We start from the raw sequence: 27471 nt of genomic DNA on the forward strand, positions 1-27471 counted from the left end.
TGAAGAAGAAAATGAAACGAAGAACACTGACAAACTATACAAAACAACAAACGACCGTGAAGCTATATAAACAAATAGTGCTGACACTAAACACTACACATAGACAATCACCCACGAACTACCTAATGAATATGGCTGCCTAAATATGGTTCCCAATCAGAGACAACGATAGACAGCTGTCTCTAATTGAGAACCAATCTAGGCAACCATAGACATACATACACCTAGACTGAACACTGCCCCATAAACATACAAAAACCCCTAGACAATACAAAACACATACATCCCCCATGTCACACCCTGACCTAACTAAAATAATAAAGAAATCTAAGATAACTAAGGCCAGGGCGTGACATATACAGTTGAAATCGGAAGTTTACGTACACCTTAGCCATATACATTGAAACTCAGTTTTTCACAATTCCTGACATTTATTCCTAGTAAAAATTCCCTGTCCTTGGTCAGTTACGATCACCACTTTATTTTAAGAATGTGAAATGACAGAATAATAGTAGAGAGAATGATTTATTTCAGCTTTAATTTCTTCCATCACATTCCCAGTGGGTCAGACGTTTACATACACTCAATTAGTATTTGGTAGCATTGCCTTTCTATTGTTTAACTTGGGTCAAACGTTTCGGGTAGCCTCCCACAAGCTTCCCACAATAAGTTGGGTGAATTTTGGCCCATTCCTCCTGACAGAGCTGGTGTAACCGAGTCAAGTTTCTAGGCTTCCTTGCTCGCACGCACTTTTTCAGATCTGCCCACACATTTTCTGTAGGATTGAGGTCAGGGCTTTGTGTTGGCCACTCCAATACCTTGATTTTGTTGACCTTAAGCCATTTTGCCACAACTTTGGAAGTATGCTTGGGGTCATTGTCCATTTGGAAGACCCATTTGCTACCAAGCTTTAACTTCCTGACTGATGTCTTGAAATGTTGTTTCAATATATCCACATAATTTTCCTTTCCTCATGTTGCCATCTATTTTGTGAAGTGCACCAGGCCCTCCTGCAGCAAAGCACCCCCACAACATGATGCTGCCACCCCTGTGCTTCACGGTTGGGATGGTGTTCTTTGGCTTGCAAGCCTCCCCCTTTTTCCTCCAAACATGACGATGGTCATTATGGCCAAACAGTTCTATTTTTGTTTCATCAGACCAGAGGACATTTCTCCAAAAAAGTACAAACTTTGTCCCCATGTTGCAAACCGTAGTCTGGCATTTTTTATGGCGGTTTTGGAGCAGTGGCTTCTTCCTTGCTGAGCGGCCTTTCAGGTTATGTCGCTAAAAGACTCATTTTGCTGTGGATATAGATACTTTTGTACCTGTTTCCTCCAGCATCTTCACATCACAAGGTCCTTTGCTGTTGTCCCATGGTGTTTATACTTGCGTACTATTGTTTGTACAGATGAACGTGGTACCTTCAGGCGTTTGGAAATGTATTTTGATTTTCCCATGATGTCAAGCAAAGAGGCACTGAGTTTGAAGGTAGGCCTTGAAATACATGCACAGTACACCTCCAATTGACTCAAATGGTGTAAATTAGCCTATCAGAAGCTTCTAAAGCCATGGCATCATTTTCTGGAATTTTCCAAGCTGTTTAAAAGGCACAGTCAACTTAGTGTTTGTAAACTTCTGACCCACTGCAATTGTGATACAGTGAAATATAACTGAAATAATCTGTCTGTAAACAATTGTTGGAAAAATTACTTGTGTCATGCACAAAGTAGATGTCCTAAACGACTTGCCAAAACTATAGTTTGTTAACAAGACATTTGTCGAGTGGTTAAAAAACTAGTTTTAATGACTCCAACCTAAGTGTATGTAAACTTCTGACTTCAATTGTAAATGGTAATAGCAGAGCAATGTTTTTAAAACAGCTGCAATTTATAGATATTTTCCTCATATTTGACACTTGTTTAATACGAGTTTTTAACTGAAATTGCAGTGGCAGCCTGTTACATTCTAAAATTGTCACAGCAGCTGCCTGCTGTACTGAGCCTGGTAAAATGATGGAAGCCTGTCCGCACCACCAGAAACATGTCAAATGTAGATCATGCACATAGGATCTGGTTTTTCATTAGTAACATTGTGTTGTGCTCAGAGTGTTTCCTGATCTGGTAGTAGGCTAAGCGAACCAACTCCAGACCCTAGTTGTAGCGTATGATATAGTAATAAATCAGCTGTAAAATAAGGTTTTATATGGGGCTATGATGTGGGCTATGATGTGGGCTATGATGGCTGATATGGGCTATAACAGGACCAGATAATTTTTCTAATCAGGTCAGGAACACATTAAAACCCTTTACACCAACAAAGAGACCACATTTGTGAATGGACAAAAAACACATTAAAACCCTTTACACCAACAAAGAGACAACAATTGTGAATGGACAAAAATCGGGCTGAGCTTGCATCGTGGAGGCTTTTGCATCTGGAATTGAAATGATACTCATACAGTGCGTCACCACTATAGTGATGATTGATTCATTCCAGTACATTATTTTGGATAGCCTAGCCACCTGAAGTGTGAATATTAACCAAATTTGATCACATTCACATTTTCTCAGAACACAAATTAATTGACCTATTTTAGACTATAAATATATGCCGTTCCGTTTCCCCTGGCCAGGACCAGATGGGATTAGAGGACATAGGCTGCTCTAAGCTATCTGCAGCTGTGGTTGTTATCAGTAGGCTACAGTTAATCAGACGGAAGTGCAGACTAACTGTGCATGTAGACAAGTCATGAGGCATTTAATTTTTTTCATTTAATTTTTTTAACGCTTTCTGTCGTAATTTGCTTTTACCACAGGTAATGATTTGCATGATACTGATAAAAATGAAGCCCGGTTTGTTGTAATGTTGTAAGCAAGTAGACCTACTGTACTTTTATATTTGTGCGAGAGGGTTAATCGTTCATTTTTGATAGGCTAATGTTACTTGATGAAGACATGCTGTTATAGAAAACCTGTGCTTTTGTCTTGAAGCTAAAATGTAATGAGTGTAGCCTACATAATAGAAAATAAATCCTTTGACTGCACATACATTACTGTTCAAAAGTTTGGGGTCACCTAGAAATGTCCTTGTTTTTGAAGATTTTTTTGTCCATTAAAATAACATAAAATTGATCAGAAATACAGTGTAGACATTGTTAATGTTGTAAATGACTATTGTAGCTGGAAACGTTCAATTTTTTTATGGAATATATTCATAGGCGTACAGAGGCCCATTATCAGCAACCATCACTCCTGTGTTCCAATGGCACGTTATGTTAGCTAATTCAAGATTATCATTTTAAAAGGCTAATTGATCATTAAAAAACCCTTTTGCAATTATGTTAGCACAGCTGAAAACTTTTGTTCTGATAAAAGAAGCAATACAACTGGCCTTCTTTAGACTAGTTGAGTATCTGGAACATCAGCATTTGTGGGTACGATTACAGGCTCAAAATGGCTAGAAACAAAGTACTTTCTTCTGAATCTCATCAGTCTATTCTTGTTCTGAGAAATGAAGGCTATTTCATATGAGAAATTGTCAAGAAACTGAAGATCTCATACAACGCTGTGTACTACTCCCTTCACAGAACAGTGCAAACTGGCTCTAACCGGAATAGAAAGAGGAGTGGGAGGCCCTGGTGCACAACTGAGCAAGAGGACAAGTACATTAGAGTGTCTAGTTTGAAAAACAGACGCCTCACAAGTCCTCAACTGGCAGCTTCATTAAATACCCACAAAATACCAACAAAACCAGTGAACACAGTGAAGAGGCGACTCCGGGATGCTGGCCTTCTTTCTCCACCTCACTCAGACTATACTTCATATCCCATAGTGAAAATAGGGCCTAACTCAGCTCTCATATAACCAGTCAGTAAGTGGGAACAGGGCCTAACTCAGCTCTCATATAACCAGTCAGTAAGTGGGAATAGGGCCCGACTCAGCTCTCATATAACCAGTCAGTAAGTGGGAATAGGGCCCGACTCAGCTCTCATATAACCAGTCAGTAAGTGGAAATAGGGCCCGACTCAGCTCTCATATAACCAGTCAGTAAGTGGGAATAGGGCCTGACTCAGCTCTCATATAACCAGTCAGTAAGTGGGAACATGGCCTAACTCAGCTCTCATATAACCAGTCAGTAAGTGGGAATAGGGCCCGACTCAGCTCTCATATAACCAGTCAGTAAGTGGGAACAAGGCCTAACTCAGCTTCATATAACCAGTCAGTAAGTGGGAATAGGGCCCGACTCAGCTCTCATATAACCAGTCAGTAAGTGGGAATAAGGCCTAACTCAGCTCTCATATAACCAGTCAGTAAGTGGGAATAGGGCCCGACTCAGCTCTCATATAACCTGTCAGTAAGTGGGAATAGGGCCTGACTCAACTACTTTGACAACACAAACTAGGTCCAGGAGAGATACTTGTGTAGTGTAAAGAGACGGATCTACCTCCGGAGGTAGTGTGGGGGACATCTACACCACATACCCCATTCTGAGAGGGTTTACACTCTTTACACATTCAAGGCTAGTGTGAACAGAAAAGTTGCAAATCTGATGTTGATAGATTTCAGTAGAAATATTTGACTAATGTAAATCCACACCATGCCTCATATAACCAGTCAGTCAGTAGTCCACAAACCCAGCTCTCATATAACCAGTCAGTCAGTAGCACACTAACCCATGTCTCATATAACCAGTCAGTCAGTAGTACAGAAACCCAGCTGATTTCTACATTAGTATCAGATGGTGTTCACACTGGGTTGTCTTTGTCCTACCAGAAGAAAGAGCACCATTCCACTGCCCTGTCCATTACCCGGAGAAACCCCTACACACACTCCAGTGCCTTCAGATAAAACCAAGAGGGAGAGATAGAGGGAGAGTACACGTGTGGGACATATAGATAGTGAGAGAGACAGAGGAAGAGTGCATGTGTGGAAAATATAGATAGTGGGAGAGACAGAGGGAGAGTGCACATGTGGGACATATAGATAGTGGGAGAGACAGAGGGAGAGTGCACATGTGGGACATATAGATAGTGGGAGAGACAGAGGGAGAGTGCACATGTGGGACATATAGATAGTGGGAGAGTGCATGTGTGGGACATATAGATAGTGAGAGAGACAGAGGGAAAGTGCACATGTGGGACATATAGATAGTGAGAGAGACAGAGGGATAGTGCACATGTGGAACATATAGATAGTGGGAGAGACAGAGGGAGAGTGCACATGTGGGACATATAGATAGGAAGAGAGACAGAGGGAGAGTGCACATGTGGGACATATAGATAGTGGGAGAGTGCATGTGTGGGACATATAGATAGGAAGAGAGACCGAGGGATAGTGCACATGTGGGACATATAGATAGTGAGAGAGACAGAGGGATAGTGCACATGTGGGACATATAGATAGTGAGAGAGACAGAGGGAGAGTGCACATGTGGGACATATAGATAGTGGGAGAGACAGAGGGAGAGTGCACATGTGGGACATATAGATAGTGGGAGAGACAGAGGGATAGTTGACATGTGGGACATATAGATAGTGGGAGAGACAGAGGGAGAGTGCACATGTGGGACATATAGATAGTGGGAGAGACAGAGGGAGAGTGCACATGTGGGACATATAGATAGTGGGAGAGACAGAGGGAGAGTGCACATGTGGGACATATAGATAGTGGGAGAGACAGAGGGAGAGTGCACATGTGGGACATATAGATAGTGGGAGAGACAGAGGGAGAGTGCACATGTGGGACATATAGATAGTGAGAGAGACAGAGGGAAAGTGCACATGTGGGACATATAGATAGTGGGAGAGACAGAGGGAGAGTGCATGTGTGGGACATATAGATAGTGAGAGAGACAGAGGGAGAGTGCACATGTGGGACATATAGATAGTGAGAGAGACAGAGGGAAAGTGCACATGTGGGACATATAGATAGTGAGAGAGACAGAGGGAGAGTGCACATGTGGGACATATAGATAGTGAGAGAGACAGAGGGAGAGTGCACATGTGGGACATATAGATAGTGGGAGAGACAGAGGGAGAGTGCACATGTGGGACATATAGATAGTGAGAGAGACAGAGGGAGAGTGCACATGTGGGACATATAGATAGTGGGAGAGACAGAGGGAGAGTGCACATGTGGGACATATAGATAGTGGGAGAGACAGAGGGAGAGTGCACATGTGGGACATATAGATAGTGAGAGAGACAGAGGGAGAGTGCACATGTGGGACATATAGATAGTGAGAGAGACAGAGGGAGAGTGCACATGTGGGACATATAGATAGTGGGAGAGACAGAGGGAGAGTGCACATGTGGGACATATAGATAGTGGGAGAGACAGAGGGAGAGTGCACATGTGGGACATATAGATAGTGGGAGAGACAGAGGGATAGTGCACATGTGGGACATATAGATAGTGGGAGAGACAGAGGGAGAGTGCACATGTGGGACATATAGATAGTGGGAGAGACAGAGGGAGAGTGCACATGTGGGACATATAGATAGTGGGAGAGACAGAGGGAGAGTGCACATGTGGGACAAATAGATAGTGGGAGAGACAGAGGGAGAGTGCACATGTGGGACATATAGATAGTGGGAGAGACAGAGGGAGAGTGCACATGTGGGACATATAGATAGTGGGAGAGACAGAGGGAGAGTGCACATGTGGGACATATAGATAGTGGGAGAGACAGAGGGAGAGTGCACATGTGGGACATATAGATAGTGAGAGAGACAGAGGGAGAGTGCACATGTGGGACATATAGATAGTGAGAGAGACAGAGGGAGAGTGCACATGTGGGACATATAGATAGTGGGAGAGACAGAGGGAGAGTGCACATGTGGGACATATAGATAGTGGGAGAGACAGAGGGAGAGTGCACATGTGGGACATATAGATAGTGGGAGAGACAGAGGGATAGTGCACATGTGGGACATATAGATAGTGGGAGAGACAGAGGGAGAGTGCACATGTGGGACATATAGATAGTGGGAGAGACAGAGGGAGAGTGCACATGTGGGACATATAGATAGTGGGAGAGACAGAGGGAGAGTGCACATGTGGGACAAATAGATAGTGGGAGAGACAGAGGGAGAGTGCACATGTGGGACATATAGATAGTGGGAGAGACAGAGGGAGAGTGCACATGTGGGACATATAGATAGTGGGAGAGACAGAGGGAGAGTGCACATGTGGGACATATAGATAGTGGGAGAGACAGAGGGAGAGTGCACATGTGGGACATATAGATAGTGGGAGAGACAGAGGGATAGTACACATGTGGGACATATAGATAGTGGGAGAGACAGAGGGAGAGTGCACATGTGGGACATATAGATAGTGGGAGAGACAGAGGGAGAGTGCACATGTGGGACATATAGATAGTGGGAGAGACAGAGGGATAGTGCACATGTGGGACATATAGATAGTGGGAGAGACAGAGGGAGAGTGCACATGTGGGACATATAGATAGTGGGAGAGACAGAGGGAGAGTGCACATGTGGGACATATAGATAGTGGGAGAGACAGAGGGAGAGTGCACATGTGGGACATATAGATAGTGGGAGAGACAGAGGGAGAGTGCACATGTGGGACATATAGATAGTGGGAGAGTGCATGTGTGGGACATATAGATAGTGAGAGTGGCACTCATAGAAGCCAGCATGCCATATACATTTTCATTGTCTATAAATTAGGTTAATGTTTGAACATGTGTGTGTGTTTCTCTCTGTGTTTGAACATGCATATGTGTGTGTGTGTGTGTGTGTGTGTGTGTGTGTGTGTGTGTGTGTGTGTGTGTGTGTGTGTGTGTGTGTGTGTGTGTGTGTGTGTGTGTGTGTGTGTGTGTGTGTGTGTGTGTGTGTGTGTGTGTGTGTGTGTGTTAGGCATGGGGTGTAGCTAGCCCCAGCAGACCCAGTCAATACAGCTAATAACTTACCCAGCAGGTCACTGAGAAAGGGGGATTAGTTTGACTGAGACCATTGAATTGAGATCATGGAACCACCCCCCCCCCCCCCCCCCCCCCTCCCAGAGTAATCTAGTGCTGGAGAGACCTTATCCGTATTTTTGGAAACTGCACTGTCGGGTAAGGGCTCGTAAGTAAACATTTCACTGTAAGGTCTACACCTGTTGTATTTGGCGCATGTGACTAATACAATTAGATTTGATTTGATCTGCTGGCTTAAGTCAACAGCAGACCAAACACTCCAATGACCACTTTTTGGAATATCTGTAGAATTATAACAAGGTGCAACTCCAGAAAATATAATATTCCATCTGAATACAGTAGATTACAGTCAGTGTGCAGTAAGAAACTATATCCCTACCACACCTAGCTAGTTACAGTCAGTGTGCAGTAAGACACTATATCCCTACCACACCTAGCTAGTTACAGTCAGTGTGCAGTAAGACACTATATCTCTACCACACCTAGCTAGTTACAGTCAGTGTGCAGTAAGACACTATATCCCTACCACACCTAGCTAGTTACAGTCAGTGTGCAGTAAGACACTATATCCCTACCACACCTAGCTAGTTACAGTCAGTGTGCAGTAAGACACTATATCTCTACCACACCTAGCTAGTTACAGTCAGTGTGCAGTAAACACTATATCTCTACCACACCTAGCTAGTTACAGTCAGTGTGCAGTAAGACGCTATATCCCTACCACACCTAGCTAGTTACAGTCAGTGTGCAGTAAGACACTATATCCCTACCACACCTAGCTAGTTACAGTCAGTGTGCAGTAAGACACTATATCTCTACCACACCTAGCTAGTTACAGTCAGTTTGCAGTAAGACACTATATCCCTACCACACCTAGCTAGTTACAGTCAGTGTGCAGTAAGACAGTATATCCCTACTACACCTAGCTAGTTACAGTCAGTGTGCAGTAAGACACTATATCTCTACCACACCTAGCTAGTTACAGTCAGTGTGCAGTAAGACACTATATCCCTACCACACCTAGCTAGTTACAGTCAGTGTGCAGTAAGACCCTATATCTCTACCACACCTAGCTAGTTACAGTCAGTGTGCAGTAAGACACTATATCTCTACCACACCTAGCTAGTTACAGTCAGTGTGCAGTAAGACACTATATCCCTACCACACCTAGCTAGTTACAGTCAGTGTGCAGTAAACACTATATCCCTACCACACCTAGCTAGTTACAGTCAGTGTGCAGTAAGACACTATATCTCTACCACACCTAGCTAGTTACAGTCAGTGTGCAGTAAGACACTATATCCCTACCACACCTAGCTAGTTACAGTCAGTGTGCAGTAAGACACTATATCCCTACCACACCTAGCTAGTTACAGTCAGTGTGCAGTAAGACACTATATCCATACCACACCTAGCTAGTTACAGTCAGTGTGCAGTAAGACACTATATCCCTACCACACCTAGCTAGTTACAGTCAGTGTGCAGTAAGACACTATATCCCTACCACACCTAGCTAGTTACAGTCAGTGTGCAGTAAGACACTATATATCTACCACACCTAGCTAGTTACAGTCAGTGTGCAGTAAGACACTATATCCCTACCACACCTAGCTAGTTACAGTCAGTGTGCAGTAAGACACTATATCCCTACCACACCTAGCTAGTTACAGTCAGTGTGCAGTAAGACACTATATCTCTACCACACCTAGCTAGTTACAGTCAGTGTGCAGTAAGACACTATATCTCTACCACACCTAGCTAGTTACAGTCAGTGTGCAGTAAGACACTATATCCCTACCACACCTAGCTAGTTACAGTCAGTGTGCAGTAAGACACTATATCCCTACCATACCTAGCTAGTTACAGTCAGTGTGCAGTAAGACACTATATCTCTACCACACCTAGCTAGTTACAGTCAGTGTGCAGTAAGACCCTATATCTCTACCACACCTAGCTAGTTACAGTCAGTGTGCAGTAAGACACTATATCCCTACCATACCTAGCTAGTTACAGTCAGTGTGCAGTAAGACACTATATCCCTACCACACCTAGCTAGTTACAGTCAGTGTGCAGTAAGACACTATATCCCTACCACACCTAGCTAGTTACAGTCAGTGTGCAGTAAGACACTATATCCCTACCACACCTAGCTAGTTACAGTCAGTGTGCAGTAAGACACTATATCCCTACCACACCTAGCTAGTTACAGTCAGTGTGCAGTAAACACTATATCTCTACCACACCTAGCTAGTTACAGTCAGTGTGCAGTAAGACACTATATCCCTACCACACCTAGCTAGTTACAGTCAGTGTGCAGTAAACACAGTGGTGGGCCGTCAGGGCCTGCAAGGCCTTCTCTGCTGGCCTAAACATCATCAGAATATAATTTTCTTTTAAATATATTTTCCCACAAATATGTATTAAATTATTCCCCAGAGTAAGAGTTATACTCTTCATTTCATAGCTTTCCTCTTGGTTGCACTGCTTCCAGCCCCAGGTTGAGATTTGGAGGGCTGGTCTTTATGTTAGATCTTTTATCCAATCATATTCAGCCATCATGTGTTGCCAGGGGTCTAAAATCTGCCCTCAGGCCTTCAGAATCAACAGTGCGGGCGCTTGTAGCTTAAAGGGAATGGAAATAAAAAATTTGTGTCAACCAATCAGCTTTAGAGTTGGCTATTGTACGCCTGCTGGCTGGCTCCAGTGTTACACAGGAGCCAGCTAGCAGGCGTAGTGCGTCCACGTCTTTTGATTGGATTACCAATATTGAGAGGCAGGTCCTATGGGCAGGTCTATGCAGATCTAGGAAACTGAATTTGATAAACAAATGAATTCGCGTTCTACTAAGCTGTTTTTTCAACCCACAATGGCGGAAGGAGGAGAAGATATCGATTTGGTCGAGGATATAATTATAACGCCATTCTCAAGACGAACTTTTCAAGAAAAGTTAGACATTGTAAGGAGAGGTCGCCCGACGCCACAAAGCCTGTCACAGGCGGGAAAGGGGTTCGTTCGCTCGCCACTTTCAAAGTTTCAACTACGAGCGCTGTCAATGGCTCACAGGCTCCGAGAAGCACTGCAAACTGTACTGCTGGGAATGCCTATTATTTGCAAGTGATCGATTTGGTGTTTGGAGCCACACTGGCTTTGCAAACTTGAGTTGTCTGTTAAACACTGTTTACCCAAAAATGTCAATTTGTCAATTTCAAGGTGACGCAACGCCTGGTTCTGTTTAAATGTATAGTGTCTAGAGCCATGGCATAATGATGGTAATAAGAGGTGGATTAATTCGGGTGGGACTGTGTAGTACCTCACTGAAGGCCTAGGCCCCAGGCCCACGGCACGCCACTGAGTAAACACTATATCCCTACCACACCTAGCTAGTTACAGTCAGTGTGCAGTAAGACACTATATCCCTACCACACCTAGCTAGTTACAGTCAGTGTGCAGTAAGACACTATATCTCTACCACACCTAGCTAGTTACAGTCAGTGTGCAGTAAGACACTATATCCCTACCACACCTAGCTAGTTACAGTCAGTGTGCAGTAAGACACTATATCCCTACCACACCTAGCTAGTTACAGTCAGTGTGCAGTAAGACACTATATCCCTACCACACCTAGCTAGTTACAGTCAGTGTGCAGTAAGACACTATATCCCTACCACACCTAGCTAGTTACAGTCAGTGTGCAGTAAGACACTATATCTCTACCACACCTAGCTAGTTACAGTCAGTGTGCAGTAAGACACTATATCCCTACCACACCTAGCTAGTTACAGTCAGTGTGCAGTAAGATACTATATCCCTACCACACCTAGCTAGTTACAGTCAGTGTGCAGTAAACACTATATCTCTACCACACCTAGCTAGTTACAGTCAGTGTGTAGTAAGACACTATATCCCTACCACACCTAGCTAGTTACAGTCAGTGTGCAGTAAGACACTATATCTCTACCACACCTAGCTAGTTACAGTCAGTGTGCAGTAAACACTATATCTCTACCACACCTAGCTAGTTACAGTCAGTGTGCAGTAAGACACTATATCTCTACCACACCTAGCTAGTTACAGTCAGTGTGCAGTAAGACACTATATCTCTACCACACCTAGCTAGTTACAGTCAGTGTGCAGTAAACACTATATCCCTACTAAACATGAAAGAGACAGAAAAGACTAAGGCTGCAGTGACAGTAAAGAGTCTAGAGAGTGTCTGAGAGGATGACTCATCCTTGTCTGTTTGTCAATTCTTTCTCTCTCTTTCTCTCTTTCTTTTTCTATCTCTCGTTCTCAATCTTCCTCTTGTTCTCTCTCTACTCGTTTTCTTTTTTGTTCTTGCTGCCTCCCTCCCCATCTCTTTCATACTTTAAATCTATCTCTCTCTGTGTCTCTCTCGCTCCGTCTCTCTCGCTCCGTCTCTGTGTCTCTATGCTCATTCCTGCTCTAGCCTGTCAGAAATGATGTGTCAGTCACACAGTCCCATAGCTCGACTTTGTCCAGCCTGCTCCGATTCTGTTTAATCAATAAAGCAAGCATTGATGACAGCAGGAATATTTATATTAAACAGAACAATAAGCCAACATTAATATGTGAATGTCATTAGAGACCGCTCAGTTGCAGATGGCCATGGTCCCTCACACACACAGTGAGGAGAAATCAGCTGGTGATGTGCCATTCTCACCAGTGTAAATCTCCTGCCCTCTGATGGGGATGTCAATGCATGCAGTTCTCTCTGCTCTTTCTCTCTTATATATACAGCCTGCCGCCTCAGAATGAGACAGCCAGAGCCTATGTGCACGTATGGTGTCTTTTCTATTAAAATCACACATCTCCAAATATATAAAAGCTCAGAACGACTATACCAAACCTGGGTGTGGAACATTATCTTACCTTGGTTGTGCGTTTGTGTGTGTGTTCTTACCTTGGTGTGTAGTTTGGAGAGCTGCTTGTCATCCAGGTGGGACTGTGTGTAGAGACGTCTCTTATAGCGGAACTGGGAGAGGAACACACAGAGACAACACATGGTTAATGGAATAACACTATATTAGTTCATCTGCTAGTTTGTTAGTAAATAAAACCATTTTAGAGTAAAAGTCAGATATCCCCTGCCTGCCATACTCAATCTGTCAACAGCAATGTTTATTAGTCCGGTTACAAACCACTGATTTGATAGACAGGTCTCACTGAACACTGTCAGACTGTAGCTAAAACATGTAAACCTTGGGGGAGAGGCGATTGTGTGTGTGTGTGTGTGTATATTTTTTCCTACAATATCAGGACCCCAATGTCCTAACAATTCACCTAAATGTCCTGACACGGTAGGAAAACAAGAACTTTTTTCATGTCCTGAAGTTGTTAAAATGCTATTTTAAGCTTAAGGGTTAAGTTTAGAGTTTTGGGGTTAAGGTTAAGATTAGGGTTATGGTTAGGGTTTTGGGGTTAATGTTAGGATTAGGTTATGGGTTAGGTTTAGGTACAAAAGTCCTGAAATTTCATGAAAATAAAGCTCTCTGTGTGTGTGTGTGTGTGTGTGTGTGTGTGTGTGTGTGTGTGTGTGTGTGTGTGTGTGTGTGTGTGTGTGTGTGTGTGTGTGTGTGTGTGTGTGTGTGTGTGTGTGTGTGTGTGTGTGTGTGTGTGTGTGTGTGTGTGTGTGTGCTTTAGGAGTATACATCTATGGGAGGGCAGAGGGTAGTGAGGCTGGACTAACCTGTCACTCATATCTATAAACTCCTGCCCTGAGAGAGGGAGACTGATCTGTTGACTGATCAATGTTATTGAAGAGATGGCAGTAAACACCACTCTCATACAACTACAGAACAGACCTACACATGCATTCATGTAAAAGGGCCCTCTACCCACCCATAGATTTACACTCCTAATGAGCATACACACACACACACACACACACACACACACACACACACACACACACACACACACACACACACACACACACACACACACACACACACACACACACACACACACACACACACACACACACACACACACACACACACACACACACACACACACACACACATATTCAAAATGCATTAACTTTTTTGCATGTTTCCATGCTTCCTTCACGTAACCATGACTAACCCTGTGTCTAACTTTAGAAAACAACCACCCTAGTAAAAACAGAATTTAGTTGGACTTGACAGCAATATGAAACTGTCCCAATTTCCGTATGTGATATCCAGAGAGAGAGCACACACTAACTCAATACATTGTGAAACTATCTGACATGGAGCTTCCTGAGAGACAAATAACATAGAGCATGGCCCTTGACTTACTGTACACACACACACACACACACACACACACACACACACACACACACACACACACACACACACACACACACACACACACACACACACACACACACACACACACACACACACACACACACACACACACACACACACACACACACACACACACACACACAGCCCTGGGCTGTTAGCGAATGTCTAAATGTGCAGACCTCTCATGTGGCACTGAGCCCTATAGTGTCCCTGTGAACTATAGGGTTAAACTAAGCTTTAACTATGACTGCCTGACATACAGTACACACAGGCACATAGCTACTATAGAAATGTTGTTACCACTTATCTCTTATTTTTAGGGCACAGTGCCCTTGGAAGCTGGACATTTTTTGGTAGTCCATGGTAGCATGAGGGTTTGAGTTACAAATTGGGAAGGTGTACATTACCCTGGAGGAATTGTACACTTCAAATATCTAATTACTAAGACACAGTAAATCCCTTGGGCTTTCTAAACATCATCATTCTGGCCAATGTGTCCTCTTCTCCGTCGTCTCTCCTCCGTGACCCGGAAACCGATAAGTGGTCGAGGAGAGTGTCAATTCTTTAGCAGTTAAATGGAAGAAGTTCCTCCTCTCCTCAATAACCTCCTTTTGGCGAGGAAGTACAAGTGTATCCTACCCGAGTCCTTAGCGGACAAATGTAGAAATCTGCCACACCCCCTTTGAATCGGCTATTGTAAAAACCATAAACTACTTATCCTTTTATCTATAAAATGTCTTGCACAACTAACTACATTTGTTTTATCACTTCATACATTTATTTGGGGATTCCACCCTGTAAACATAATTTGCCTGATGGCACACGATTGGAGGAGAGTCTAATTTCATACAAGCGCATTTTCGTCTAGTTTCCACTCTCTTCGCCTCCCCTCCTCAACTGACCTCTATCAAAAGGAGTCCAGAGAGGATGGAGGACAGAGGACGCAGGAGTTGAGCAAATCCAATTGAGAAAAGGCTGACTTCAGTCCTATTCTACGTGCATCAAGGATTTACCTGCAGACATTCTGCTACCTGAACATGATGCAACTACCTGCAATAACAACATCATCTACTGTTGCTGCATCCATAACACCTGGAGAAAACAATCAATCTGTATTTAGGGAGAAACAGAGCACTTTGCTGACAAGAAAACTATGACATTTTCAAAGCCCACAGGAAAGGAACATTTTGTATTTAAACAATGTCGGCTGACAATTAATAAATCAAACAATGGATATTATAGAATCATTCAATGCAGAAGGTTGGAGTGCACTCTAGTGAGCTATGTATCTATCAATTTATAGCTCTCCCTCACTCCAGAATTTTGAGAGAGATCTAACGATGTTTACTCTATTGACTGTAAAAACATCACATTGGCTGAGTTTCTATATGATCACAAACCATGATCGACACAGGCTACAAATAACTGCTAGAGATGACAGCTGGGAGCTGCGAACACTGCTGTCAGAGTGTGATTATCGCTGCTGAGTTTCACACATATATTATGCATACATCTTACTCACAGAGCAGACTGGATAATTGAATAATTGACAGGTGACATCAAGCACCTAGTGTTCTCTCAGGGGAGAACAGCAACACAATGAACCAAAGTTAATTGTAAGAATTTCTTTCTATGAATAATGTAAAATGAACAGCTGTACAGAAAGACTCATGTGAAGGCCAAATTACAGAGGAGGAACTTCTTGATGCAGTTAAAGCCATTAAGTTTGGGAAACCTGCCGGGCTGGATGGCATACCTGTTGAGGTATACCAATCCTTTTTTCAACCAGTTCTATAATAATGGTAGATTATCAGATACTCAACAAGAAGGTCTGATTTCATTATTACTGAAACAGGACCCCAGTGGTAAATATAAAGATCCACTCCATAAACAAACGTGAGGCCCCTTACAGTGTTGTGATGCAAAAAAAATTGCAAAATGCATCGCGCATATAATTTAAATGGTGTTGTCAGATATTATTCATCCAAGTTCTAGAAATATCTCAAGGATGAACCAGAGCTCAATTTCGAGTCTCATAGCAAAAGGTCTGAATACTTAAGTAAATATGGTATTTATGTTTTTATTTTTAATACATTTGCTAAAATGTCTAGAAACCTGTTTTTGCTTTGTCATTGCTTTGTCAGTATTGCGTGGAGATTACTGAGATTTTTATTTTATTTAATCAATTTTAGAATAAGGTTGTTATGTAACAAAATGTCAAAAAAGTCAAGGGGTCTATATACTTTCCAAAGGCACTGTATCTTATACAATGGGTTAAAGTTATGTATAGTAACCCTAGGTGTAAAACAGTAAATAATGGCTTCTTCTCAGAAAGTATTAAACTGTCAAGGGGAGTAAAACAAGGTTGTATACTATTGGCATATCTATTTATTATGGCCATCCAAATGTTAGATCAGATCAAACAAATATATCAAGTGGCTCAATACAATACATTTTAATAAAAAGTTAGCAAAAATGGATAAGATCTTGCTACCATGGAAAGGAAAATACCTTTCTATTTGTGAAAAATCACCCTGATTAACTCTTTAGTCATATCCCAGTTTACCTATTTGCTTATGGCCTTACCTACCGACTTGTTTTTAAAATTATATTAGCAAGAAATAATCAATTTTATTTGGAACAGTAAACCAGAATAAATTAAACAGGCCTATTTATATAATGAATATTAATTCAGAGGGCAGAAATGATTAAGTATTAAAGCATTAGACCTCTTACTAAAGGTTTAGAAAAGTTATACTTAAATCTGAACTGATTTTCTAGCAGATTAGTAAGAATTTCTCACCCCACATTCAAGAATGGCCTTTTTAGCTTTATTCAGATTACAACCTCTCATTTACGGTTATTTGAAAATTAAATCATCTTAAAAATATCGTTATTTAAAAAAAAAAATGGTTTCAACTTCAGTTTAATCCACCAGAAAACAAATATTATGGTTAAACTCAAATATACTAATTGATGAAAAAAAAACATGATGCAAAAAATAAAAAATAAAAAGACGTATAATCTTTGTAAATTATATCATAAATAGGACTGGTGGAGTTATATCATACATGTAGCGAACAAAAATATATGGAAATGTCTGCTCTACCCAAAATTACAACCAACTAATTGCAGCATTACCGCAAAAATGGAAGAGGAAAGTGGAAGGGGGAGAAAGTAAGGAACTTGTCTGTCCGCCCTGCATTAAAGACCAAAATTGGTTAAAGAAAATTGTGATGAATAAAAACATATACCAGTTTAATTTAAGGACCAAAAAATTGACAGCTGTGCCATATAGAATAATTGGGAAGAGATTTTCGGTGTACCGATTCCATGGCGCATGGTAACAACTGATAAACATAACGACGCTGGATTCAAAACTTTTTCAATTTAAATTATTATACAAAATTCTTGCAACCAATAGAATGTTATTTATATGGGGTTACAACCATCCCATCTCTATAGATTTTGCTGCAAAGAGACAGAATCACTTGATCATTTGTTTTGGTACTGTCCATATGTAGCTTGTTTTTGGTCACAGGTTCAAGAAGGGCTGAAGAATTGTAACATTTACCTGCAGCTAACTCTGCAAATAGCACTGCTGGGTGATTTGAAAAGTCATAGTCAATCGATCAATGATATAGTAATACTCTTAGAAAATGTTTGTATCTTTAATTTACAATCTGTTGAACCTATGAGAATGGAAAGTTTCAGAACTTTTGTGAAACTTCACAGCACAGTTGAAAAATATATGGCAAATAGAATGAAACTGAATGGTCTTCAGAGATATGTGAAAGGGGTTGAGGGTAGCTGAAGGATGGGACTAAAAACAAACAAAAGATACATATTGTAAATTATACTATGTCTGTAAAATGTATATAGTATGTGTAAGCTGGAAGTAGAAGCCTAAGTGTTGTTGTCCATTAGTTTACTCCAATTAGGGGAGGGGTGGTAGGGTTAGGGGAAACAAAACAATATATGGGGGATTGGAAATTATGCAGACAATTACATTGATGGAAGCCACAATCTATCTGCAATATTAAAGCTGATGAACCCAATAAACTAGAACAACAAAACAACACCATGACAGCAACAGGACAGAGAACACACACTCACATACAACACATATTAATGCACCTTAACACACTCACATACAACACATATTAATGCACCTTAACACACTCACATACAACACATATTAATACACCCTAACACACTCACATACAACACATATTAATACACCTTAACACACTCACATACAACACATATTAATACACCCTAACACACTCACATACAACACATATTAATGCACCTTAACACACTCACATACAACACATATTAATACACCCTAACACACTCACATACAACACATATTAATACACCCTAACACACTCACATACAACACATATTAATGCACCTTAACACACTCACATACAACACATATTAATACACCTTAACACACTCACATACAACACATATTAATACACCTTAACACACTCACATACAACACATATTAATGCACCTTAACACACTCACATACAACACATATTAATACACCTTAACACACTCACATACAACACATATTAATACACCTTAACACACTCACATACAACACATATAATACACCCTAACACCCTAACACACTCACATACAACACATATTAATACACCTTAACACACTCACATACAACACATATTAATACACCTTAACACACACATAGAAACATAGGATGTTAATGAGAGAGGGTGCAGGCCTACCTCCAGGTATGGTACAGGTGTAACAGAAGGCAGTGGGTATTCCTTCAGCTGCCTCTCTTCATCCAGGAACTTGCCAGCCTTTCCATTGTGAGCTGGCTGGAAGAGGCCGTAGTTCAGCACGTCCTTCAGGCTGTGGTTCAGAGTACACAGGATATGCTGCTTAGATAACCAGATAGGAGCGTCCACATCGAACTTCATACATTTCTGAAGGGAGAGAGGAGAGAGCAGGGGACAGTTATGAGTGGTTAATAATACAGTGTGTGAATACCTAAACAAATGAAAACACAATCCCAGTGCAACCCTTACACCCCCTTACAGACCGCAGTACAGAGAGAGATAAAGGGAGAGAGGAAGGAGAGAGAGATCATGCACATACATATATAATGAACTAAATAATTCACACAGTTATCAAATCATTGATCAATTATTTCCTGCCATAGAGAACACTCAAAAGGGTGGTGCTAGAAACCCTTGACCAGATAAGAGCTTGCAGCACCAGACTCAGGAAGTCAGATTAAACGCTGGCATAGGCTCTCCCATCTCAGGCCCCTAGCATACCTGAACATTTAAATGATACATCATGATGCATGCTCTCAATGTTACCCGGAGGTATTGAGGTTAAGTGTCTGGCTCAGGAGCAGGACTGAAGCCAGCTGTGCAATACAGTATTCAGGATATGGCCATCAGTGACCATCTGATCAGCAGTCCATCTATTCATGCACATTGTATAGGGTTTATTCCTAATCATACTATAACATTAAAACCGTACATGTTATATACTGTATATAACGTAAAACCTGTTAAGGAATACCTACAGTGTTGGTAAAACACTTCCTTCTAGTTACCACATTGTGGAGCACTGAGCTCTACAGAAAACACAGAAAGAATTCAGAGAGAAGGGAGAGAACGGAGAGAGAAGAGAGGGAGTGAGAGAGCAAACACTGTTTTCAAGAGGTGGACACACCCCACCAGCGGTAAATCAATCCAATACATCACTGGAACATCAGTACACAAGCATCCAACCACAGTACATATGTTACCTTCCATCAGTACACCACAACCACAGTACATATGTTACCTTCCATCAGTACACCACAACCACAATACATCTGTTACCTTCCATCAGTGCACCACAACCACAGTACATCTGTTACCTTCCATCAGTACACCACAACCACAGTACATATGTTACCTTCCATCAGTGCACCACAACCACAGTACATATGTTACCTTCCATCAGTGCACCACAACCACAGTACATATGTTACCTGCCATCAGTACACCACAACCACAATACATCTGTTACCTTCCATCAGTGCACCACAACCACAGTACATCTGTTACCTTCCATCAGTGCACCACAACCACAGTACATATGTTACCTTCCATCAGTGCACCACAACCACAGTACATCTGTTACCTCCCATTAGTACACCACAACCACAGTACATCTGTTACCTCCCATCAGTGCACCACAACCAGAGTACATCTGTTACCTTCTATCAGTGCACCACAACCACAGTACGTCTGTTACCTCCCATCAGTGCACCACAACCACAGTACATATGTTACCTCCCATCAGTACACCACAACCACAGTACATATGTTACCTCCCATCAGTGCACCACAACCACAGTACATCTGTTACCTTCCATCAGTGCACCACAACCACAGTACATCTGTTACCTCCCATCAGTACACCACAACCACAGTACGTCTGTTACCTCCCATCAGTACACCACAACCACAGTACATCTGTTACCTCCCATTAGTACACCACAACCACAGTACATATGTTACCTCCCATTAGTACACCACAACCACAGTACATCTGTTACCTTCCATCAGTGCACCACAACCACAGTACATCTGTTACCTTCCATCAGTACACCACAACCACAGTACATCTGTTACCTTCCATCAGTGCACCACAACCACAGTACATCTGTTACCTTCCATCAGTACACCACAACCACAGTACATCTGTTACCTTCCATCAGTGCACCACAACCACAGTACATCTGTTACCTTCCATCAGTGCACCACAACCACAGTACATCTGTTACCTTCTATCAGTGCACCACAACCACAGAACGTCTGTTACCTCCCATCAGTACACCACAACCACAGTACATCTGTTACCTCCCATTAGTACACCACAACCACAGTACATCTGTTACCTTCCATCAGTGCACCACAACCACAGTACATATGTTACCTCCCATTAGTACACCACAACCACAGTACATCTGTTACCTCCCATCAGTACACCACAACCACAGTACGTCTGTTACCTCCCATCAGTGCACCACAACCACAGTACATCTGTTACCTCCCATTAGTACACCACAACCACAGTACATCTGTTACCTTCCATCAGTGCACCACAACCACAGTACATCTGTTACCTTCCATCAGTGCACCACAACCACAGTACATCTGTTACCTTCCATCAGTGCACCACAACCACAGTACATCTGTTACCTTCTATCAGTGCACCACAACCACAGAACGTCTGTTACCTCCCATCAGTACACCACAACCACAGTACATCTGTTACCTCCCATTAGTACACCACAACCACAGTACATCTGTTACCTTCCATCAGTGCACCACAACCACAGTACATATGTTACCTCCCATTAGTACACCACAACCACAGTACATCTGTTACCTCCCATCAGTACACCACAACCACAGTACGTCTGTTACCTCCCATCAGTGCACCACAACCACAGTACATCTGTTACCTCCCATCAGTGCACCACAACCACAGTACATCTGTTACCTCCCATTAGTACACCACAACCACAGTACATCTGTTACCTTCCATCAGTGCACCACAACCACAGTACATCTGTTACCTTCCATCAGTGCACCACAACCACAGTACATCTGTTAGCTCCCATTAGTACACCACAACCACAGTACATCTGTTACCTTCCATCAGTACACCACAACCACAGTACATATGTTACCTCCCATCAGTGCACCACAACCACAGTACATCTGTTACCTTCCATCAGTGCACCACAACCACAGTACATCTGTTACCTCCCATCAGTACACCACAACCACAGTACGTCTGTTACCTCCCATCAGTACACCACAACCACAGTACATCTGTTACCTCCCATCAGTACACCACAACCACAGTACATCTGTTACCTTCCATCAGTGCACCACAACCACAGTACGTCTGTTACCTTCCATCAGTGCACCACAACCACAGTACGTCTGTTACCTCCCCTCAGTGCACCACAACCACAGTACTTCTCTTACCTCCCATTAGTACACCACAACCACAGTACATCTTTTACCTCCCATCAGTGCACCACAACCACAGTACATCTGTTACCTCCCATTAGTACACCACAACCACAGTACATATGTTACCTTCCATCAGTGCACCACAACCACAGTACATCTGTTACCTTCCATCAGCGGCACCACAACCACAGTACATCTGTTACCTCCCATCAGTACACCACAACCACAGTACATCTGTTACCTTCCATCAGTACACCACAACCACAGTACATCTGTTACCTCCCATCAGTACACCACAGCCACAGTACATCTGTTACCTCCCATCAGTGCACCACAACCACAGTACATCTGTTACCTCCCATCAGTACACCACAACCACAGTACATATGTTACCTTCCATCAGTACACCACAACCACAGTACATCTGTTACCTCCCATCAGTACACCACAGCCACAGTACATCTGTTACCTCCCATCAGGGCACCACAACCACAGTACATCTGTTACCTTCCATCAGTGCACCACAACCACAGTACATATGTTACCTTCCATCAGTACACCACAACCACAGTACATATGTTACCTCCCATCAGTACACCACAGCCACAGTACATCTATTACCTTCCATCAGTACACCACAACCACAGTACATCTGTTACCTCCCATCAGTACACCACAACCACAGTACATCTGTTACCTCCCATCAGTGCACCACAACCACAGTACATATGTTACCTTCCATCAGTGCACCACAACCACAGTACATCTGTTACCTCCCATCAGTACACCACAACCACAGTACGTCTGTTACCTCCCATCAGTACACCACAACCACAGTACATCTGTTACCTCCCATCAGTACACCACAACCACAGTACATATGTTACCTTCCATCAGTGCACCACAACCACAGTACGTCTGTTACCTTCCATCAGTGCACCACAACCACAGTACGTCTGTTACCTCCCATCAGTACACCACAACCACAGTACATCTGTTACCTCCCATCAGTACACCACAACCACAGTACATCTGTTACCTCCCATTAGTACACCACAACCACAGTACATCTGTTACCTCCCATCAGTACACCACAACCACAGTACATCTGTTACCTCCCATCAGTACACCACAATCACAGTACATCTGTTACCTTCCATCAGTACACCACAACCACAGTACATCTGTTACCACCCATCAGTACACCACAGCCACAGTACATCTGTTACCTCCCATCAGTGCACCACAACCACAGTACATCTGTTACCTCCCATTAGTACACCACAACCACAGTACATATGTTACCTTCCATCAGTACACCACAACCACAGTACATATGTTACCTCCCATCAGTACACCACAACCACAGTATATCTGTTACCTCCCATCAGTGCACCACAACCACAGTACATCTGTTACCTCCCATCAGTACACCACAACCACAGTACATCTGTTACCTTCCATCAGTACACCACAACCACAGTACATCTGTTACCTCCCATCAGTACACCACAACCACAGTACATATGTTACCTTCCATCAGTGCACCACAACCACAGTACATCTGTTACCTTCCATCAGTGCACCACAACCACAGTACATCTGTTACCTCCCATCAGTACACCACAACCACAGTACATCTGTTACCTTCCATCAGTACACCACAACCACAGTACATCTGTTACCTCCCATCAGTACACCACAACCACAGTACATATGTTACCTGCCATCAGTGCACCACAACCACAGTACATCTGTTACCTCCCATCAGTACACCACAACCACAGTACATCTGTTACCTCCCATCAGTACACCACAACCAGAGTACATCTGTTACCTTCCATCAGTACACCACAACCACAGTACATCTGTTACCTTCCATCAGTACACCACAACCACAGTACATATGTTACCTCCCGTCAGTGCACCACAACCACAGTACATCTGTTACCTCCCATTAGTACACCACAACCACAGTACATATGTTACCTCCCATCAGTGCACCACAACCACAGTACATCTGTTACCTCCCATTAGTACACCACAACCACAGTACATCTGTTACCTTCCATCAGTACACCACAACCACAGTACATCTGTTACCTCCCATCAGTACACCACAACCACAGTACGTCTGTTACCTTCCATCAGTGCACCACAACCACAGTACATCTGTTACCTCCCATCAGTACACCACAACCACAGTACGTCTGTTACCTTCCATCAGTACACCACAACCACAGTACATCTGTTACCTCCCATCAGTGCACCACAACCACAGTACATATGTTACCTCCCATCAGTACACCACAACCACAGTACATTTGTTACCTCCCATCAGTACACCACAACCACAGTACATCTGTTACCTCCCATCAGTACACCACAACCACAGTACATCTGTTACCTTCCATCAGCACACCACAACCACAGTACATCTGTTACCTCCCATTAGTACACCACAACCACAGCCCCATGTCAATACATAAACATAGAACAAAGCCAGCACAGCTCCGTGTGTACAGTGATAACATCACCATCATATTACCAACACCTCAACTATAAGACACCAGTATCAAAACCACATAGCAGCAGCATCACCCTCCTCCCACTGTCTCTACTCTGTCTTTCACTGTACAATTAAACAACGTACGCACGCACGTGCACGCGCACGCACACACGCACACACACACACACACACACAGACACACAGACAGAGAGACACACAGAGAGAGAGACTGTTCTTGTCACAAACACTGTCATTCCCTCTTCAGGGACTCCTCTTCTGCTATTTCCTTGCTCAGAGAAAATAGTTTTTCTCCAAACCCTACAAAACTGACATCAAATAGAGCTTTGAAACCAGCTCCCTCTTACCTTTGAGAAAGACTGTAGTTTACTTTATTTTACAGGACACAGGGAGAGAAAACATTGACGGAAGATAGGCAACCAGAGAACCGAGAGAGAGAGAGGGAGAGATTAAGAGAAATGAGGCCGTCATGGAGGTTGCTGGGGTTGTTTTCAACACACTGTTGAGACAGGTGCACACACACACACATATCATCCATGCACTCCTATAATCATCCAAGACAAATGTCCCTAGCTTGAGTGCCAGTCTCTGTGCCACATAAATCCAGATAGCTGATTTTCTGAAAGAGCTGCAAAATCTGGATCCCTACAAATCAGCTGGGCTAGATAATCTGGACCCTCTCGTTCTAAAATTATCCGCCGAAATTGTTGAAACCCTTATTACTAGCCTGTTCAACCTCGCTTTTGTATCGTCTGAGATCCCTAAAGATTGGAAAGCTGCCGCGGTCATCCCCCTCTTCAAAGGGGGAGACACTGTAGACCCAAACTGTTACAGAACTATATCCATCCTGCCCTGCCTTTCTAAAGTCTTCGAAGGCCAAGTTAACAAACAGATCACCGACCATTTTGAATCCCACCGTAACTTCTCCACTATGCAATCTGGTTTCCGAGCTGGTCATGGGTGCATCTTAGTCACGCTCAAGGTCCTACACGATATCATAAACGCCATAGATAAAAGACAGTACTGTGCAGCTGTTTTAATCAACCTGGCCAACGCTTTCGACTCTGTCAATCATTGCATTCTTAACGGCAGACTCAATAGCCTTGGTTTCTCAAATAACTGCCTCGCCTGGTTCACCAACTACTTCTCCGATAGAGTTCAGTGTGTCAAATCGGAGGGCCTGTTGTCCGGACCTCTGGCAGTCTCTATGGGGGTGCCACAGGGTTCAATTCTCGGGCCCACTCTTTTCTCTGTATATATCAATGATATCGCTCTTGCTGCGGTGATTCTCTGATCCACCTCTATGCAGACGACACCATTCTGTATACATCTGGCCTTTCCTTGGACACTGTGTTAACAAACCACCAAATGAGTTTCAATGTCATACAACACTCCTTCCGTGGCCTCCAACTGCTCTTAAATGCTAGTAAAACTAAATGCATGCTCTTCAACCTATCACTGCCCGCGCCCACCCTCCCGCCTAGCATCACTACTCTGGATGGTTCTGACTTAGAATATGTGGACAACTATAAATACCTAGGTGTCTGGTGAGACTGTAAACTCTCCTTCCAGACTCACATTAAGCATCTCCAATCCAAAATGAAATCTAGAATTGGCTTCCTATTTCACAACAAAGCCTCCTTCACTCATTTCTGCCAAACATACCTTCGTGAAACTGACTAGCCTACCGATCCTTGACTTCAGCGATATCATTTACAAAATAGCCTCCAAGACTCTACTCAGCAAATTGGTTGTAGTCTATCACAATGCCATCTGTTTTGTCACCAAAGCCCTATATACCACAGCCAACATCTCCTTTGGCTGCCTTTTCATCCAGTTCTCTGCTGCCAATGACTGCAACGAATTGCAAAAATCATTGAAGCTGAAGACTTATATCTCCCTCACTAACTTTAGGCATTAGCTGTCAGAGCAGCTTATCGATCACTGTACCTGTACACAGCCCATCTGTAAATAGCACACCCAACTACCTCATCCCCATATTGTTATTCTTTTTTGTTGTTGCTCTTTTGCACCCCAGTATCTCTACTTGCCCATCATCATCTGCACATCTATCACTTCAGTGTTAATGCTAAATTGTAATTATTTCGCCACTATGGCCTATTTATTGCCTTACCTCCCTAACCTTACTACATTTGCACATACTGTACGTATATTTTTCTATTGTGTTTTTGACTGTACGTTTGTTTATCCCATGTGTAACTCTGTGTTGTTTGTGTCGCACTGCTTTGCTTTATCTTGGCCAGGTCGCAGTTGCAAGTGAGAATTTGTTCTCAACTGGCCTACCTGGTTAAATAACGGTGAAATAAATAAAATAAAAATTTGGTATGACAATTCCACAGGGAGTTGGCCAGAGAGCAGAAACAGACTGGCACCCAGGCAAAGAAATGCCCTCTCGGGGACAATAAAGTATATCCTAGGTACGCACGCACGCACGCACACACACACACAAACACACACAAACACACAAACACACACACACACACACACACACACACACACACACACACACACACACACACACACACACACACACACACACACACACACACACACACACACACACACACACACACACACACACACATACACACACACACACAGTACCAGTCAAAAGTCTGGACACACCTACTCATTCATG

The 27471-nt window shown here is 42.9% G+C and overlaps 1 protein-coding gene across 4 annotated transcripts in view; it reads right to left on the reverse strand.

Moving 5' to 3' along the window:
* Positions 1 to 27471, reverse strand: part of LOC139584604 (SH3 and multiple ankyrin repeat domains protein 3-like) — a 307285-nt gene that overhangs the window by 224202 nt on the left and 55612 nt on the right. For all 4 annotated transcript variants that reach the window (XM_071416641.1, XM_071416643.1, XM_071416642.1 and 1 more), the window contains exons 2-3: positions 19016 to 19219; positions 12866 to 12937 (exon numbers count right to left, since the gene is read on the reverse strand). In XM_071416641.1, the coding sequence (XP_071272742.1) occupies positions 12866 to 12937; positions 19016 to 19219 (276 nt within the window). The remainder of the gene's footprint in view (positions 1 to 12865; positions 12938 to 19015; positions 19220 to 27471) is intronic.

The sequence above is a fragment of the Salvelinus alpinus genome, chromosome 9, assembly GCF_045679555.1.
Source record: "Salvelinus alpinus chromosome 9, SLU_Salpinus.1, whole genome shotgun sequence".
Taxonomy (NCBI): domain Eukaryota; kingdom Metazoa; phylum Chordata; class Actinopteri; order Salmoniformes; family Salmonidae; genus Salvelinus; species Salvelinus alpinus.